Source organism: Epinephelus fuscoguttatus, linkage group LG21 (genome assembly GCF_011397635.1).
Source record: "Epinephelus fuscoguttatus linkage group LG21, E.fuscoguttatus.final_Chr_v1".
Lineage (NCBI taxonomy): Eukaryota > Metazoa > Chordata > Actinopteri > Perciformes > Serranidae > Epinephelus > Epinephelus fuscoguttatus.
The window spans coordinates 5,370,626-5,391,342 of NC_064772.1; the positions used below are offsets into that span (position 1 = coordinate 5,370,626).

Below are 20,717 nucleotides of genomic sequence, written 5' to 3' on the forward strand. Positions count from 1 at the left end.
GTGGTCAGGTACAAACTAGGCCACGGACTCTGGCTCTGCATTGCTGTCACTAACAAACCCTTTGACCCATCTGTACAACCCACTGCTGTAAACACACACTCATATCTGCTCAGAGCATAACACTATACTCCAATAACAGCACAAACTACATCCTCGGACATGACCTGAAAGATAAATCTACACCTCTCTAAATTTAAGATTTTATTATTATGCCTCTGCAGGGGTGACAGCAGTGACGAGAGCCATTATGATTTTAAAGCTGTCAGTCTCTCCCATTCTCATGAACACAATATCTCAAGATATGACATATACAATATCTCTACTTATGACAAAATTACACCCAAATGTCAATAGGATATAATGAAGAAGTGATGACAGTTTATATCCAAAAGCTCAAAGGTCAACTTCACTGTGACATCATAATGTTCTGCAAAAACGCTTTTCTGGCAATTATTCAACATCAAATATCAGGAACAGAAGGAAGACATTTAACCAGATACTGAATTGGTGACACTAATCTTGGTTGTCCACCTTGCAGAATTTATGTTAGCCAACATATGCCAGCTTTTGGCCAGGATCAGGTGTAGTTGCCCGAGGATGAAAATATCGTTGACGAAAATGTCCAGTTGGAAACATGCTAAATAAACAATTAAATTAAGTACTAGCATATTGAAAAGCCTCATATTGTTGACCTATAAGGTAAGTTGCCAAAACATTTAAAATATAAACTTATATTTTGCACACCGGATTTTTAGATATTAACTACCAATGGATCTATTTATCCACTGAAGAGTGTGTCCCTGCCTCCTTAGAGCATACGCCACATCTACGGCGGTCACGGTCTTCCTTGTAGTGTGCTTGGTGTAGTTAGGTGACGGCATCATGAATCATGTGCTCCAGGAAGACCTTCAATACACCGAGGGTCTCCTGGTAGAACAGATCAGAGAAACCATCTGCAGCAATAGTTTGGGTGTCTGGTCTCTTTTTTCTGTCAAGAAAACACCCTGATAATGCATTATGAATGATATAAAAGCTATGTACTGTAGGGATGCAACGGTCCTGTGGATGAAACTGCTCAAATTTTTTGCTAGATGGGTCTTATTAACTGACAACTGAGTATTGTACCTGCATTATCCTGTAAACTTTTACATCCCCTGGACAATAATTTGTAAGTTCCTGCACAATTGTACACTTGTAAAACTATTTATTTTAATAACTTCACATAGTTACGTATTCTTGTGTTTACATTTATTTATCATATTCTATTGTAAATTTTCTTCCTTTTATTTCAGATTTTGTCTTTATATGTTTGCATTGTGTTTAAATGTTATGCACAAAGTCATCACCAAGTCAAATTCCTTGAAAGCACAAAGTTACTTGGCAATAAAACATTTCTGATTCTGATTCATTCATTTCACTACAAATCAGAAACAAGGGCGGTGACTCAAAAATCTGCAAGTCAGAGTGAAACTGGAACTTCCATGTCTGCTTCAGGGGAAAGCAAATCTCATTCAAGTCACACTCTGAAAATCCAGTCCTATGTAATATTATTCAACAGTATGTTGGAGGGTTCACTCAATGTGTCTACACAGGAATGGTAATCATAAAAATCATAAAATAAACAAACAAAAACCCCAAAACACCTATTTGGAAAATTTCAGAGGCAAACAAGTACATTGATAACAGATCAGAGTGTCATTATTGGGTATGAAGGGACATCCTGGAAGGGCTCAGTTGTCCACAAGCAAGGATGGTGTGAAAAACTGCGTTAGGGAATGGTCCAACATTTTGAGAGCAACTATTCTAGATGTATAGTTGCATGGCATTTAATGATTTCACAATCTATAATTAATAATATCATCAAAAGATTTAGAGAATTTGGAGAAATCTCTGCATGTTAGGGACAAGACTGAAAACCAACACTGAATGCCATTGACTTTGACCCCTCAGGTTGCACTGCATTAAAAACCAACATGATTACATAAAGGATATTACTACATGGGCCCAGGAACACTTTGGAAAACCACTGTAGGTAAACACAGTTTGTCGCTGCATCTACAGATGCAAGTCCAGACTTTACCATGCAAAGTGAAAGCCGTATATCAACAACATCCAGAAACACCGCCGACTTCTGAGATGGACTGGCACAAAGTGGAGGGTACAGGGGTGTTAGTGCCTGTGGCATCATGGGTAACTTCACATCTGGGACAGAATCATGAATGCTGAAAGGTACATACAGGTTTTGGAGCAACATATGCTGCCATCCAGACGACGCCTTTTTCAGGAACATCCCTGTTTATTCCAGTAAGACAATGAGACACATTCTGCACGTGTTCCAACAGCGTGGCTTCGTAATGAAAGAGTGCAAGTATGAGAATGACCTGCCTGCAGTCCAGACCTGTCTCCCATTGAACGTGTGGAGCATTATGAAGCACAAAATACAACATCAGAGACCACGGACTGTTGAGACACTGAAGTCATATATCGAGCAAGAATGTGAAAGGATTTCACTTTCAAAACTTCAACAGTTAGACTCCTTGGTTCCCAAACACTTACTGAGTGTTGTTAAAAGAAAAGGTGGTGTCACACAGTGGTAAACATGCTCCATCATATTCAGAATGATTGTTTACTCATACTAAAATAAACAAAATGTATCAGTTTGAATATCTTGTCTCTGGAGTGTATTGAATATGGATAAAAGGATTTATAGATCACTGAATTCTGTTTTTGTTTACGTTTCACAGAGCGCCCAATTTTGGGGGGAATTAGGGTTGAAGTATTTTGTATTAATTTTGTGACTGATACTCTAAAATAAATTTAGTGGAGTAAAAACTGCAATACTGGCTTCCAAAATGTGGTGGAGTCTTCGCAGAAGGTAGAAGAAAATGGTAACTCCTATACAGTTCTTGAGTTGATATACTTAACTCCAATGGTGGTAAAATGCTCACACATTTATGCAGCATTAATATCAATCCCAAACATCATATATAATGTTAACAGACAGGGAACATTTTACTGTACTATACATACTTTAACTTTTCATGCTTACTGTACATTTTGCTGGTACATACTTTTTCTTCAGTCCGGTTTTGAATGCAGGACTTTGACTTGTAGTGGAGTATTTTGGCTGTGTAATTTTAGTACATAGACATCAATTAAATCTATGAGTACTTCCTCCACATGCTGTGCTTTGTAAGCGTTGGATAACAGCTAACGTTATGACATCAGGGTTGCTGATGTAAACACAGCCGTTAGCGGCTACATTAGCATCTTTTCCAGCCGCTGACAGTCGTTTTAAACAGACCGACAGATGTGTTCAGACCCGTCACATGTCATCTCTTACCTGTAGTTGTACGAGGGGAACTTCTTGCTCTCTATCAGCATCATCCTGTACAGAGAAAGCACCTGTGCTCGTGTGGACGCCGCCATCATGTTGCTAATACGCTGCTCCTCGACCCGTTTAAAACCTCAGGACCCCCTCTGCCGCGTGTCCATGGGGCGCCTGCACAGAAATACACTGATTATGTTGACTTTTTTCTTCGCGCCGCTCTCAGTCTTACGATTTACATTAATAGATTTTACTCTCCTAAAATTTCTTTATATAAACAAAGACGTAAATTTTGAACTGGATTTAAAATCCAGTAGGGACTCAGGCGCGCCATCGCCTACCGAACAGCATCTCAACGCTGGAGTGTGACAGGAGGTGAGTTAGCTTTGCTCATTTTAACCTTTAGAAAAATACACTTTAACACACTAATGACATGTTTTAATGAATGGACGAGATTGCGAGGCTATAGCGGCTGAGTTCAGGACACAAACCGGGAGAATGTCGCTTCACACAGCGCTTTATTTCCCCCCAAAACTGTGCTTGTTATGGGGCAGCATGTTAGCTTCCCTGCTACAAACACAACTGACAGAACTGCAGCTGTGAAGTTGGTTTGTTTGAAGTATTTTATAATGCGTTAAAGGCACACAGACACAATGCTAATGACACCTCCTTGGAATTTCCTAAAAGTGCATGAATGTTATCATGCATGCACGTGGTTTAACTGTGTGCACGTGTGTGCCAGTTTTTAATGACCTTTCTGTCAATTTACCTCATCACAGTGTGACCTGACCATGACTCAGTGATATTTAGGTGTTTTATTGCGGTAAAAGTACTAATAGTAACACTTTGAAAATACTGTGGCACGAGAAAAAGTCCTTTCTTTTAAAATATGACATCAGTAAAAGTATGTGAGTATAACTCCGGTAGACTAGCTCTGAAAAGTACCAGAAATGCCATAAGTACACAAATTTTGGCAAGAAGTGGAATATGGAATATACACAAAATATACAACTATACATCAAATATTAAAAAATATAAAAATTATATAAAAAAAAAAAAAATACAATGAACAAGGATGCAGTGTTGTTTGACCTGCCACTCTGTGACCGTTTAGAAGTTCATGAGAGCGACAGCCTGGGGGAAGAAACTGTCTTTGTGACGGGTGGTTTTGGTGAACAGTGCTCTGTAGCGCCTACCGGAGAGGAGGAGTTTAAACAGATTGTGTCCGGGGTGTGAGGGGTCTACAGTGATGTTTCCTGCACGTTTCCTGACCCTTGACCTGTACAGGTCCTCGATGGAGGCAAGCTCAGTCCCAATAATCCTCTCTGCACACCTGATTGTCCTTTTCAGTCTGTTCCTGTCCAGTTTGGTGGCAGATCCAAACCAGATGGTGATGGATGTGACCTGCAGTTCCTGAGGCAGGTTGAGCTAGGGCTGGGCAGTATGACAACATTTTCATATCATGTTTTTTTAAAAAAAAATCATATTGGTTTCACAGTAATTGACAGTATTTTTCTCGGGTTCGGCCCACTTGACATACTGCTGTGTAGTGTTATGGCCTATTCAAGTGCTGGAGTTTGTTATTTACGTGACAACGCCTGAACGCAACACAGGCTCCGCTCCATTAGTGCCGTGCTCCGTTATAATTGTCTCGGACTGGGATCGTCTTCAGTCAGGAAAATGCGGCCCGAGCTCTAGTGTGCTCACCCCTCTGTGTGTGTGTCTGTGTCTGTGTCTGTGTGTGGGGGTTAGGGGTGCAATGGTACAGGTAGCCCACGGTACGGTCCGTACCTCGGTTTTTGGGCCACGGTCAGGAAAAAGCGCCCGGGTGCTCACCTGTCTGTGTGTTTGTGTGTTTGTGTGTGTGTGTGTGTGTGTGTGATTGGACATTAACTCACAGGGAGGGCTTTTGTGCAGCAGGCTGACTCGGCCGTTCTCTTTATACATCCATGGACTCGGCCTGTGGATAGGCACACATACACAGTGGCCTGTAAAGCTAGCCTGGTTCCAGACCATAGACCCCGCCCACTCAACTGAGTAGGCTTGCATCTCTGGTCTGGCATACTTCAATGAATTTGCGATTTATCTCGTCCAAACGCTGGACGGACCAATGAATGCAGGGGGTCTAGTGATTAGCCAATCAGCGCCACGCTGATGTCAAGCTGTACGCCGGTGGGTAACTGGTGAGGATAGTAACAATGGCGACCGCTACAGATCCTACAGACCACATTGACGATGCTATCGAGGTATTTCGCCACTACTCGCGTTAATGGAGGACCAAATTAAGGAAGCTGCTAAACTGGATTTAACGGCGATGCAGCTGGGCGTGCACGACGACGGAGACATTTTAAACAGGCAATTCTCGCTTGTTTATGGCACCCCCGAGGCATGGATACAAATGACGTCAGATTCTGGGTGAGTCGTTGATCTCTACTGATTGGTTAGGGAAAAAATCAAATTCCCTCCCCCTTGTAAATCGCCTTCAATGGAAGCCATGTCAGACTGAAGGTTCTGGGAGCTTCAGTCTGACACTCAGGCTAGTGTAAAGCATCAGTGCAAAATTAATTGCAAAACCGAAAACCTGCGGTCCATAAGGGCGTATTGATCCGTGCAGGGCAGACTGAACGGTTCAATATTTTACCAAGGACCGTTGCATCCCTAGTGTGGGTGTGTGTGTGTGTGCGCGTGCGCGTCAGGGCGGAATGCCACTGTGCGCAATACAGAGAGCAGAGGAGAATTGTAAATGGCGGTGCGTCGTTGCTAGTTGCATATAGGGGAAACACTGCTCTTTTTGGTATGAGTTCTTCTGGGTCATCGTGTACAGTTGCTTCGCTTTCAGGACTCTCTCCGGCAGCCATTCTCGCCTCTAAACTTTTCTCTGTGCTCTCACTCTCGCCGGCTCTAGCACGCCTTTGGTGTGCAGCGGTGAAATAGGTCCCCGCTGAAACACTTTCCCGTCGCACGTGCACATTCCGGACATTGTGTGCAGCAGTTCAGCCTCTGCTGGACCTTTTTCCGGACATTGTTTATATGGGAGGTCCACTTCAGGTCCAGAGAGATTGTGGAACTGAGAAACCTGAAGGTGTCCAGTAGACACTGTGCTGTTGAGGATGGTGAGGCAGGGCAGTGCTGGGGGGCTTCTCCTTAAGTCCACTGTCATCTCCACAGTCTTGAGCGGGTTCAGCTCCAGGTGGTCCTGATCGCACCAGAGGACCAGGTGCTCCACCTCCTGTCTGTAAGCAGACTCATCACAGTCCTGTATTGGACTGATGACGGTGGTGTCGTCCGCAAATTTCAGGAGTTTCACCGAGGGGTCCCCTGAGGTGCAGTCATTGGTATACAGGGAGAAGAGCAGTGGGGAGAGGACACACCCCTGGGGGGCGCCAGTGCTGATGGACCGGGAGCTGGATGTGATGCTCCCCAGCTTCACTCGCTGCCTCCTGTCAGTCAAGAAGCTGGTAATCCACTGACAGGTGGAGGCAGGCACTGTGAGCTGGATGAGCTTCTTGTGGAGTATTTCAGGGATGATGGTGTTGAAAGCCGAGCTGAAGTCCCCAAACAGGATCCTTGCGTAAGTCCCTGGGGAGTCGAGGTGGTGCAGGATGTAGTGCAGTCACATGCTGACTGCATCAGCCACTGACCTGTTTGCCTGGTAGGCAAACTGCAGGGGGTCCAGCAGTGGGCTTGTGATGTCCTTCAGGTGGCGCAGCAGCAGTCTTTCAAAGGATTTCATGACCACAGATGTCAGGGGTGATGGGCCTGTAGTCATTTAATCCTGTTATGGAGGGCTTCTTGGGGACCGGGATGATGGTGGAGCGTTTGAAGCAGGAGGGTATTTCACACAGTGAAGATCCTAGTGAAGATAGGGGCCAGCTGGTCAGAGCAGACTCTCAAGCAGGAGGGAGACACACCGTCAGGTCTCGGTGCCTTCCTGGTCTCCTGTCTCTGGAAGAGCCGACACACATCCTCTTGACAGACCTTTAGTGCAGGTGGGGGGCTAGTGGAGCTGGGGGTGCAGGTAATCGCTTTGTGTGGTTGGAACGTGTGAAAAGCGCCTCTTCAAACCTGCAGTAGAAGCTGTTCAGGTCGTCTGCTCGTTGGAGGTTTTCCACAGGGTGGGTGGTCTCCTGTAGTTGGTAGTGTCCTGCAGGCCTCTCCAAACTGACGCAGGATCGTTGACTGAAGCCCTTTTTAAATAGGAAATTGTGCAAATTGGCAGGAAAGCCCAATCAGTCTTCTTTCAGCATTGGCAGTATAAAAACAAAACTGGGGAGTGCAGCAAAATGCCGCCTGCCTACTTTTGTTCATACAGAATGTGCCTTTTTTGGGGCAATGGGGGGCGTGAGAAAGTAACAAACCATGTAGCTCAGCGCGTGATGTAAACAGTGAGGTACTCCGAGGGAAGCCGCACCTGGTCAGTCCTTCAGCGATTCTCTCGTAAGTCAGCCTGTCCTTCACCGTTCCAGTCATTTGACGGTTAATGGCCTCTTTGTTTGCGAGGACAAAGAGGGTGGGCAATTCTTTATCTCCCCAGTTGCTCATCTTTACAGTGTCTGTAGTTTGTAGGTTTGCGTTTCCGTCTTGCTACTAGTACCAGTTGCTCATGCCTGCTATCAGCTGTTTCCTGTTTATCCACCGCCAGTGGCTCGCATGTGCAGCGTCATCACCAGCTCCTCCCACAAGTCATCAACAGCCCCTTCCATGGCGGAAGGGCTCCTCGTTCTTTTTAAACCAAAAAGGTTCCGCCAATATGTCCACCCTACGAGGTGGAAAATTGGGCACCTCGGATCAACTTGCCAATCCGGCTCTGTGTGTCTAAACGCTTGCAGCTTCCCGGCAAAACGGCCCAACATTGGCCGAAAATCTGGCAGTGTAAAAGGGACTCACTGTAGCCCCTCTTGGCTACCCTGATCTCTTTTGTCAGCTTGTTTCAGGCCTGCTTGTACAGGCCCCGATCCTTACTCCTGTAGGCCTCCTCCTTGGTCTGGTGCAGCCACCTGAGTTTGGGTGTGAACCAGGGTTTGTTGTTGTTATATGTACAGAAGGTCTTAGTCTGCACACACATTTCATCACAAAAACTGAAGATGTCACAGTGTCAGTCAGTTCGTTTAGGTCTGTGGCTGCAGCTTCAGAAACACTCCTATCTGTGCAGTCAAAGCAGGCCTGTAGCTCCAGCTTTGACTCGTCAGCCCACTTCCTTATAGTCCTTACTACTGGCTTAAGGCCCATTTATGCTCCCTTTATGTACAAAAATGTATATGTCCGTTTCAAACGATGTTACCGTCACTGCCCACACTTCCATGCGCCCTTTACATTGGCATGGATGTTAACCAATATATCCACCAGGAGGCAGCCCAGCATCAAAAGTTTATGACAACAACAAACTCAAAAACAAACATGGCGACTGTGGAGGAGATATTGATAATGTTTAATGTTGCAGAAAAGACAAAAACAGAGGCAGCGTTGTAGGAGGCGGTGGTCGGTGAGGCCGTTAAATACATCGCGACTGGAGGACAGAGAATTCTTTTCTCTTGTACTGCCAATGAGAGAAATTGAAGTGTCATTTCTTCTTCGTGTCTCACTAGAGCTATGTATCGGGTAGTGGTAGCAACACTGCCCCCACGGTTCCCGGTGGTACTGCTCCGTTTGGCCCGTATCCGTAAGCTTTATGGAAACGTGCAGAAATATGGACGAAATGAACGCGGAGCACGGACAGAAGGCTCCGTCTGTATCCGGATCCGTAACGTTGAGCATAAATGGGCCTTTAGAAGTTTTTAATTTATGCCTGTAGGTCGGGATAAGATGGAGCAGACAGTGATCAGAGAGCCCCAAAGCTGCACGGGGGACAGAGCGATAAGCGTCCTTTACAACTGTGTAGCAGTGGTCCAGTGTGTTAGAGTCCCTGGTGGAGAATTTTATGTGCTGTTTGAATCTGGGAAGTTCGTGAGAGAGGTTTGCTCTGTTAAAATCCCCTAGGATGATGAGCAGGGAGTCTGGATGTTTTTTCTCCTCGTTTGTCACCTGGTCAGCTAGGTGTTGTAACGCCTCCGTTACACATGCCTTAAGGCACATCAAGCTGATGGTTGGCCGTCGACCAAAGTTGGGCCGTCGGTGAGTGTCTGTCGGCCTAGTTTTTGCGGTGTGTCCCGCACCGTGGGCACTTCGGCGTCTGCGTTGGTGGCTTTTCGGCCGATTGAGCATGTTGAATCGGCGGCGGAGCTTGTCGGTGACAGACATCACTCTGATTGGCTGTTCAGGTTTTATTTCCTCGCCCCTGTAGTGAGTGAATCTGCCTGCAGTGAAACCAGGGCTAACAGGTGCTTCCTCCTCAGGCTCCACTTCATTCAGCTGCCCGACAGATCCGCTGCTTCTTCCCACTTTAACCTGAATAACAAACCGGAGCTAGCTGGGAGCGGCTAGCAGAGAGTTAGCCGCAGCATGACCGGAGGGAAGCACAGCCAGTTAGCCTCTGCTAGCCTCCCAGCTAGCCCCGGCTCTCCGTTTGGATCCAACCAGAGCACTGAGCTCTGGTTTGTAATTCAGGTTAAAGTGGGATGAAGCAGCGGGTTTGTCGGGCAGCTGAATGAAGTGGAGCCTGCGGGGGAAACACCGGGACTGTCTGGATGTAATAGTCCGTGGAGGGGCTGCAATGCTCGGCTGCACAGATAGGAAACCCCTCAGCTGACAGGACTTCTACTACTAGGGCGATTATTCGGAAAATTGTCAAATACTTGCCACGATTTTCGAATAGTGTTTTTGCTTGTGTTGCCCATCCCTACCTACTACTCCTGTTACTTTGTTGATCTCGTGCATTCCTTGGACTTCCGGTTTCCCTTTTTGCGTCATTTCCTCTCACACAGGTGCAGAACGTACGTGCTACTTGGCTGTCGGATGTAGTCCGTGTAGTGTGTTCAAATGCAACTGACAGAGGGCGATTCGTCTCCAGCGAATCCCAAGGACAGCTGCTGCGCCTCCGACCAAAATCTCTGCAAAACTTGCTGGGTCGTTGAAAACCGGCAACAAATTTCCAGTGTAGGACTGACCAATGTGTAGGAGTTCCTCTCTGGTAAAGGTGAGGAGAGGGGGAGCAGAAAGCTAAAAAAATAAACAAAACCAGGATAAGTAGGAGAGAGCGAAGTCCAGAAGCGGCCATCCGCAGCTCCATCTTGGTCTTATTAGGTTCAAGTAAATTCACTCCAATTATAATCAGAATAAAGTTAAGAATTAAAAGTATAAAAACGTCACCTGTGACTGTTACACTATTATTATGATATCATTAAATGATTCTGATTCATGCATTAAAGGGATGGCTCATTTTTTTTTTTTGTGTGTGTTTGAAGTGGGGCCTACTTGTCTACCCAAAGGAGATGTCAGTGGGCACGCCCCAGTGTGGAGAAGCAGGCAGGAGTCTGACACGGAAGCTAACAAATGAACTGCTTTACCTTCCCATCAGACTGCCAGTTCCGCTCTCGTCAAAGCCACCACACTCCACTCACAAAAAAACAATAATTTTAGCTTGCTGAACACAGGAGCTGCTGCTCCACTGCTGCTTCCATCAGGTAGTTAGTTTGTGTTTTTGTGTGACTTTGGTGAATTTGAACTAGAGCCCGACCGATGTATCGGTTGGAACAATTTTATCAGCCAATGCTGGCTCATCACAGATAATCAGTATCGGCTTGAATGTTGTTCGATACACACCGATGTGAAAAGTTTATTTTTTTAACTGAGCATTATGCAGGAAAAAGCTGCTTGGAGTTATTTATGATGATGAAATTCCCAATACACACATCTCTCTCTCTCTCTCTCTCTCTCTCTCTCTCTCTCTCTCTCTGTATGTATGTATGTATGTACATAGATACATTTTTATATATATATATATATATATATATATATATATATATATATATATATATATATATATATATATATATATATATATATATATATATATATGAAGCTGTCAGGTATATGAAGCTGTCAGGTAAATGTCAGGTAAGCTGTCAGGTAAATGTGGTGTGGTGAGAAGTTCATCTCTGTGAGAAGAGTACAGAATTTGTCCTTCAGTACAGCACTTGAGTAAATGCACTTAGTTACATTTAACCACATGGTTACAGACATTAGACTTAAGTTTGTTATGCCCCAGATGTTCCAAAAAGTTCCTGTGAGGTCCCTTTAAGAAGCTTTTAAGTTTGATACAACTGTTTTCCATGGTTTGATGACATCATGTTCAGGGGTGGACAGTGTTATCAGAGTGAACCATGATAAGGATGAGGGAAGACATTTGTATTTAGAGTGGACACTTGTTTTGTGAGAGAGGACAACACAGATACTCTGCCACACAATGGCTTTAATACCCGACTCGAGTGTGTGTGTGTGTGTGTGTGTGTGTGTGTGTGTGTGTGTGTGTGTGTGTGTACAGTATGCTCTTTAGCAGTGGATGTGTGAAAGGTCAGAGACACATCCTGTTTGTTGATGTCCTGCTGTCTTTTAGTGTAAAGGTCAATGGCAATTGTGTGTGTGTGTGTGTGTGTGTGTGAGAGAGAGAGAGAGAGAGAGAGAGAGAGAGAGAGAGAGAGAGATGCAGTGATTGTGTTTACACTGTGTGTCTTCTGTGTAGTCAGGTACATGCTGATGTGGACCACAGAGTGTGTTCATTGGTTAAAACGCAGTTTATCATGAGTCACATTTCCGCAGATGGTACGGCTTGGCTCTACTACACTACACTACAACATACTCTACGAAGCACACTACGACGTACACTACGACGTACACTACAACATGTACACTACAAAGTTAACTACAATTGCACTATGATGAAGACTAAGACATATTGCTATATCAGATACACCGATATGATTGGTGCAGCTCAGCTCCAAGGGCATGGGTAATGAGCATCATTACTGATTGCCAGAGTGACTCGCTGAGCAAATTCAAACTGTGCTCTCGCGAGAACTCTGGATTTCCAGGGTAGCTTCACGCTGCATTGTTATGGTGATCAGCTGAGAATCCTGCCTACTCTGAGGGGGTACTTTCAGTGCAGTGTAGGGGTGGTAATGGCCAGAGGAATCACGATATGATATTATCACAATACGATATTATTGCGATATCGCCAGTGCTTAATTTGTAAAATTAAAAGTAGGGGAACACTTTGGGCCTCTGAGAGAGCAGTGTTCCCCCACTCCCAAAAGTTTTAAGCGGCACCCGAGCCGCCTCACTGCGCGACTCCGAATGGAATGGTTGTGACATCTAGTGGTGTCACGGTACCAAAATTGGGACCCACGGTACGATACCAGTGAAAGTATCACGATTCTGAGTAGTATCAGGATACCACAGCAAAAATGAGGCAGATGTGCCTTTTGTCATTTATAAAAAGATAAATCACTTTTCTATAATACATCAATGATATTTCAATGGAATAAATTACTTATTAACTTATTCATGCTTCAAAAACAGCATCAATAATTGATTAACATAGGGGGGACCAAAATAAAATAATTTAATAAAATAAGAATCAACCAGCCACCCTCCTCCCCTGACAAGTAAAGAACAGTCCCTTCATAAGTAAAGAACAGTCCCTAAAGTGCGGTGAGGTTTGTCGACCGTTACCTGCCACAGAGAGAAATGTGAACGGCTTGTTGTTTCTCCTCTGACACGCCACATACCTGTGTGCCGCCATGGCTCAGTTGTTCAGGTACTACTGGGCAGTCATGACACCAAGAAGAGGAAATTACTGGACCTGGAGTCGGACTCGCCGGTAAGCCGTTATGTTGCGGCGCGGAGCACTATGAGCCTCCGCCGTATTTGACCACCATACCCTGTCTGTGACCCCCGTTCAACCCACAACTGGCAGGATTTGATTTTCCTTTCTGCTGCTGGTTGAAATCTGTACTCACACAACGCACTGAATGATTTAATTTGCACGCACAAAACTATTTTTAGTCGCAAATGCGAGTAAAATGCTCGCACGTAAAGCTCTGTGGAAAACAAATCACTGCCGACAAGTAAAAATAAATAAATAATAACTTTCACTGCTCAAAGATACTCACATGCCTGGAAAACAAACCACTACAGCAGCATATTGAGTGCCAGGTGGCCGGCGCGTGCTGTTACTGACCAGCACGCGCATGCAAATTAGGTCCGGAACGCACCAGGGCCTTTTCTAAAAAGATCCTGATATGCGTTCCAGTACATTCCGGCTCAAATTAAGCACTGGATATCGCAATATGCTGAGTATTGTGACAAAATATATTGCAATTTGTTTCCTTTTTTTCCAGTTATAAATTATTTCTCCAAAGGAAAACCTTTGTCAACATCAGTTCTACCTCATAAGATAAAGTTATCAGTCTGTTCATCTGACTTCAGTGATTTTTACTGCAGCAAAATGTGATGCAAAGCAGACAGACTGACCAACACCGTCATAAAACCAGTCATAAATGCTGCAGACACCTGACACAACTGTTAGCAGATTCAGTGCCCTCTGCAAGGCCAGATAAAGCATGTGAGTGAAACGCTTCACATGCAGGTATCCCCCTAACTAAATGGCAACACCCATGTTTGAAGCGTTGTTTATTACAACCACGATCCCCCATTCTTGTGCTGCATTTTGCATGAGGTCTGCAATGTTTGCTCCAGACATGGGGGAAAGTCATACAACAAGTCTCTGCCCAGAGAGGCAGTGAGAGCTACAGGCGACAATGAGGCTAAAAACAGAGTTCAAACAGGGCTCTGCGCTAACCTTTTTCACTAGGAGCGCATGTGCTCCTAACTGAAAAAATTTAGGAGCACAGAAAGAAATTTAGCAGCGCAGTGAAAATTTTAAATAACACATTTAATAGGAAAACAACAAAATACAAAGGCTGAATGCATGATAATGGCTGAATTTTCATGTTGGGTGCACTACCCTTGAACAGGTATCTAAATCCAGGGTAACTAGCAGCTATCGCTTGTTCATGACAGAGTCACGGAGGACGAGGGGAGGAGGGGGTAGGGGCGAGCCAGCTCGGTTGTGTTTGATAACATTGTTGAACGTAAACAGAAGTGACGCCCAACGGTGCTTAGCGTACCTTTAATATTGAATTAAAGCCAAGTCCTTTCAAGTCATCTGTCTCAAGTCAAAGTCAAGTCTCAAGTCATGAATACAAAGTCAGAGTCTTTTATCAGCGTTAGTCAAGCAAGTCTCAAGTCATCATATTTGCGACTCGAGTCTGACTCGAGTCAAGTCATGTGACTCGAGTCCCCCATCTCTGGTTTGCTCCAATGTGACTTTCGTGTATGGCTCTAGTTTGGAGGACATGAGACAGCAGTCGCCAGTTCTCTGTGAGATAATATGCTATTATCATCACATATAATTCCACCGACGTTGAAGTCCATGCATCACAAGTGAATGCCACCCTTCCTGCTGTTCTCAAAGATTCCTCCGCTTCATGCTTCACTTCTCTGTAGAGCTTGGTGAAAAGACATCGGGACGGAGTCACATACCAGGGTTCCAGTGTTTTTAGCATGAAACAAAAGCCTTTGTTTCCAACAACGCTGTTGTTGATCTTTGAACATGAAGTAGGTGATGGACTGTGTTATTTTCATAGCTTTCTCTGAGTTGGATGGTAGTTTTGTCAAGCTAAGTGTTTCCAATGTCGGTTGATTTTTCAGCGGAGTTGGTTTAGGGTTAGCTTGGCCATCAGTGGCTAACGCTACATACCTCTGGATGGTGGAGTGTGAGGTGAGCCCTCATGTTCATAGTATTACCAGAGTATTTTATTCTCATATGATACTGCTTGCAAATCACGTGTCATCTCAACATCCTCTCCTTCTGTGTTAAAAAATCCAAATAATTCCAGACGTTTGATGCCACTGACTGAGACCTCTGCTGACCTCACCGGGAAAAAAATTTCAGCGCCATCTAGCGGATCGAAAAAGCATTATTCTAGTACCAAAAGTTGTATTAAAGTGAGTATTTGTGAAACTGAATATGGATATAATGAAAGATTGATACTTGGTGTCTGTGTAGTGATACAATATTGCAATGCAAAATATTGCAGTACTATGCTGTATCGATTTTTTTCCCCTCACCCCTCGTGCAATGGGCAACAAAATACAGAAAAGGACCTGGTGCCATGTCTGCTGTTCTGGTGCAATGAGGCTGTGTGTGTGTGTGTGTGTGTGTGTGTGTGTGTGTGTGTGTGTGATCTGTTGTACATCTATCTTTGTGAGGCCCAGTCTGAGTTGGATCTTGAGAGGTTATTTTTGGGAAGAGAGGACTAGGGATGCACCAATCCAGCCTTTTCCCCCACAAATAGGGCTATAACTAGTAAATATTGTCATTGTTATTTTCTAAAGTAATCGATTAATTTTAAGGTCTTTATAATGTCTGAATATTAAATAAAGACCCACTTAAAATGCCCTGTTTTGTCTGACCAACAGTCCAAAATCCGAAGGTGTTCAGTTTGCTACCATAGAAACACTCAAACAATCACTTGCCAAATTATTTTTCTGCCACAGCTTTATGCAAACTCGGAGTGTTGGCCAAGTTCCTATCCGTCATGAGCGGTCTCTCTCTCCACATTGTAAAAGGTGTAAACACGTCTTCTTCAGTATGGAAAGTAATATAGGACTACAGTGGAGATGTTCCTGTTTTTTTTTGTTTAGGTTTGTAAAAATTTTAGTTCACAACTCATGAACCTAACCCATAACAATAGATAAACTGTGAAACACAAAGTTCCTGGTGTAAAAATACTGCAGTTGCGTTCAGACACAGAGCTGTCAAACAGTCTTAGCTGCTGACTGAAGGCCTGTGTGTGTATTCGGGAATGGATTATGTCAATGAGAGTCCCCACAGGTATAGAGGTACAGCGCTGTGTGTCTCTGCAGAGCCGGCTGACTGATGGACGGCTCTGCAGGAGCGACGGATCAATAAAGGAGGATTTTCCTTCAGTCCCAGCTGACTGGACGAACCCTCTCCGTCTCACCGGAGCTTTCAGTCTGAATCCTGCAGATCAACAGACGCTGCTGTCAGTGTCACTGTTCACACTGAGCTGCTAAATGCTTTTTATCCAGTCTCTCAATCCAGCGTCACAACTTCCTCTTCACTATGAAACACTCAGACTGAAAGCAGACGTGTGTGTTTTGAGATGTTGGAATGTGAGTGGGAAGTTTTCCCTGAAAGTTTTTGGCAACGTAGATGACTTAAAATGAGACTTAAATCTTTGCAACAGAGAAGAAATGTTTTTGTCTTTTAAATCTGAGCTGTGAGGTATCCCTCCCTGATATTGTCAGAATGGCCATATTCCATTTAAGACTCATTTTCTGTCAAGTCTTTATGCAGGTGTAGGTGTGCCTTGTAGCTGTTGAATTAGTCCGGAAAGGAATCATTTTCTGTTGGAGTTAACGGAGCTGACAGTTTTAAAAAAAGCCAGTCAGTCAGTGTTTTTTTTTTTTAGTTTAAAAAAAAGTTGTAGGCTATCACTTAAGATAGTTAAAAATTTCTTTTGTGGCACATTAATGTAAAGTCTGACTATTAGGTCAGCCGAACATCAGCATCGGTCGATATTTGCCTTGTTGACTGTCATCAGCAAATAATGCGACATTGACTGATGGCAGTGGCTGATGTTTTTCCGTTGTGTCACATCAATTTTGCATGCTAAAAAGCAGGACAATAGAAGATGTATTTGGGCAGAACAGAGATCTTCCCAGGGACACCATCGTAATGAAAGGACACAGTAAAGTCATTATCAGTGCATCAGAGGACACGCCCTATTGTTTCCCTGATAATGCTACATTGTGAATAACAAAACTGTGTTGACATCAGCAGGAGTAGAGCAAGTTAACATTAGCTGTTAGCAGCTAGCAGCCAGAAATAACAGCTAATGGAGGTTACATTGAGTTACATGATGGTGTGTTTAAGGTCTATTTAGTAAAAATGATTATTGGGTGAAGGTAAATTACAATGTTGTCATGATGTGTTCAATGTTATCTTGTAAAATGTATATTTTGGAGACAACTTAAAAAATTCAGCTGTTTGAAGGAGAAATTTGTTGATGTTTTCACAGCAATATAAAATAGATATTAGAGAGGAAGTTATGACATATATAGTAAAAAGCTTTTGATGCAGTTATTATTTTAAACATGTTTTTCGTGTCTAAGAAGGTGACATTAAAGGTTATTTCATAAATATGTATGATTAAATTTGTGCTTGTTCAAAGGTTGTGTAATGAAGGACTGTATGGCTTTAAAAAACAGTTCAGTTATTTTGTATTCCTTTGTTTTCCTGGCTTGAAATGGGGAATAAATGAGAGCTAAAAAAATAAGACAAAACAAACAAAAAAAACCACATTAATTTTGGCCAATTTGTCATTTTAATCATCGGTATCGGCCTCGAATTTCACAATTAGTACATCCCTAAATATAAGCCATAGACATTTTTTTTTTTTAAATTGTCCAAAGACATGCAGGTTAATAAGTGACTCTAAATTTCCACGTAGGTGTGACTGTGAGCGTGAATGGTTGTCTGTCGCTATATGTCAGCCCTGTGATCGTCTGGCGACCTGTCCAGGGTGAAACTCGCCTCTCACCCAATGTCAGCTGACATCAACTTCAGCCCCGTTGAGACCAGCAGTTACAGAAAATTAATGAATGAATAATAAGCATAATAATAATAGTAATAGTAATAATTGTGATTGTCCACAAATATGGAAATTTGCCTTTGGCTTCATTGGGCAGTTAAAACACATCATTGTTAAATCACACTACATAACACAACATGCACAGTCGATACAACAATTACTGCCATGGTGTGAAGAGTGGTTACAAATTTAGCAAAGTTATTGCATTTAATATAAAATACTTTTTGAAAATGTTCTTGGTGCTGCAGCACCTCCAAGAACACCAAATCCATCTCCAGCTTTACAGTTGTTTTCCGTTCTGTTCCAATAATTTTACTGGCCATGTTTGTAATTCTGCACAGTCTATCTTTGTTCCTGCAGGTGCCCACACCAAGTGCACATATTTTAAGTTAAAACACTTTTAACAAGACTTCTGGGAACAGTCTGTAAAATGTTCTTGTTTCTATTATAATAATCTAATTTCCTGATTAGATACAAGCACTGCAAACTTTTTTAAAAAATTGTGGTCCCTGTTGATTGTAAAACTTAAAGTACAATCAAAAACGGTTCCTAAATTTACTCTTGTCTTTAATGTATGTGCAATATTTTTATTGATGCAATGCAGGTAGAAGCCCAATCCAAATTCCCTGCAGTGTGGGAAAATAAAGTGAATCCTGAATCTTGAACTACAGAGCTTGGTGTAACAGATAAATAAAGACGTCTGTTTGAAGTCTGATTGTTAGATAGTGAAAGTCGATCTTTGAAAGCAGAACTTCTTCTCTGCTGATGTACCTGTGATTATTATAGAGGTGTAAAGGGAGATTCTGCAGATTTTTCCTGTTTTAGTTGAAATATAACACAGAATAGGGCTGCAAGTAATGGTTATTTTCATTAGTTATTCATCTTCCAATTATTTTCTTGATTAACAGATTAATAGTTTGGTCTGTAAAATGTCATAAAATAATGAAAAATGTCCATACCAGTTTCTCAAAGTCAAAGGTCTTTAAATGTCTTGTTTTGTTCAAAACCCAAAAATGTTCTGTTTAACATGATGCGAAACAAAGAAACCTAGGAAATCTCATGTTTGAGAGGCTGAAAATATTATTTTCTGCCATTATGCATGAAAAATTACTTTAAAGATTAATTGATGATCAAAACAGTTGGTGATTTTGTTTCTGTCCATCAATGTACTGTTGCAGCTCTAGTATATAATAATATCTGTTTTCTGTGGGCCTTCAGCAAACTGTTGAAAACCTGACTGGATGAAGTGAGAAATAGTTCCAGAAAGTGTTGACAGGAGTTAGTTTGTTGTTTGTCGGTAGTTTCTCTCTTTGAATCACCGCTGTGAGCTGCAGATTGAGTTTTCTCCTGTCTCCTTTCTGCCTGGTGGATCAAGGCCTCCGACGCCCCCCCCCATCGATTGCTGTTCAGACTGGCGGAAGAATCCGTCTGGGACACATCAGCCTGTGACCCGAACCTGATCGCCAACCAACCCATCCATCCATCCATCCATACATCCACCCAGCCATCCATCTTCTCTGTTCCAGTGCTCCGCTCCAGATCAGCAAACTCTTCTGCACCATTCGTTCCACACACTGAAGTAGGTGGACAGGTGTGTGTGTTTGTGTGTGTTGTTGTGATGTTTCGCCGTGTTGAACATCACATTGATTTCTGCTCTGTTCTCTGTGTTCTCTATCTAAATTCATTACCCTAATGTGCTGCCTGTGTGTGTGTGTGTGTGTTTACATCAGTGGTGTGCATGTGTGGCAGGCACACTTTGTGTTTTCAGTCAGGGTGTCTGTAGCACCATAAAAAGTCTGAAAATTACTTAAATTTAATTTTCCAAATATTAGCTTAGCTTAAAAGAACACACATTTGATCTAATTTCATCTATCCATATAATTATTTCTTTTCATCAAATTGAGTCATGCTCTTCTGTGTAGAAGTCCACATTTTTGATTTTACAAATCTGTAAACCTACCATTGAACTTAATTATACCGTCTTTTTACTTCATACTTATACTTACCTGTTGGGAAAATGTAGATCAACTTAACTCACTCTAGAGCCCCATTTACACTGCACAAAGAACCCGCTAACACACAATGACATCTGGCTTTTGGATATAGTGGGAAAGCTTACAATTGTCATTTACATCTGGGTGAAAAGACATATGTACCATCACATCTCATAACAGCAACAACCCACATGAACCCACATGGACCAGTGGGTCCATTCTCTGACCAAACAGGCTGCTGCTGTTACAGTCACACAAAAGAGTGGCATCAGACTTTAATCAGATCAAAGAGTTGGCTGTTAACAGGTTGGTTATTTACAGACAACACTTTACAACCTAAGAACACCTGGTAATCCAATCGAATACACATATTTGATGGAATTACAAGGTATCATGATCTGGATGCCCAGATAATCAATATCCAGCCACTCTGTTGGGTCATAGATCTACATGTTGAATAAACTGACATTTATCCATACTACATTGACTGGCAATTGAAAAAGATCTCACACAAAAGTTTCCAAAATTCTCTGAATGTCACTGTAAACATTAGGTGTGCACATTGCTGGTGCACATGCAACAACATCAGTATTTATATTTATTTCTGAATTAATATTTTATGTGTCTAACCTCCCTCCCGCTGCATAAAGACACATTTACGACGGTTTCCTGGGATTTCAGCTTTATTTGGTGTTTAATGTCACACTGAGGAAAATGAAGCCAGCGCAGCAGATGTAAACAAACCCGACCTCTGCTTTTAATTGGCAGAAAAAATGCAAA

At 43.0% G+C, this 20,717-nt stretch overlaps 2 protein-coding genes across 2 annotated transcripts in view; one reads left to right on the forward strand and one right to left on the reverse strand.

Moving 5' to 3' along the window:
• Nucleotides 1–3,470, reverse strand: part of LOC125882271 (LYR motif-containing protein 4B) — a 31,953-nt gene extending 28,483 nt beyond the window's left edge. The window contains exon 1 of the mRNA XM_049566054.1: nt 3,344–3,470. Within this exon, the coding sequence (XP_049422011.1) occupies nt 3,344–3,432 (89 nt within the window). The 5' untranslated portion in view covers nt 3,433–3,470. The remainder of the gene's footprint in view (nt 1–3,343) is intronic.
• Nucleotides 3,471–3,655: 185 nt separating this feature from the next.
• Nucleotides 3,656–20,717, forward strand: part of fars2 (phenylalanyl-tRNA synthetase 2, mitochondrial) — a 244,645-nt gene continuing 227,583 nt past the window's right edge. Inside the window, exons 1-2 of the mRNA XM_049565812.1 lie at nt 3,656–3,703; nt 19,319–19,522. The gene's annotated coding sequence lies outside the window, so the exon portion shown is untranslated. The remainder of the gene's footprint in view (nt 3,704–19,318; nt 19,523–20,717) is intronic.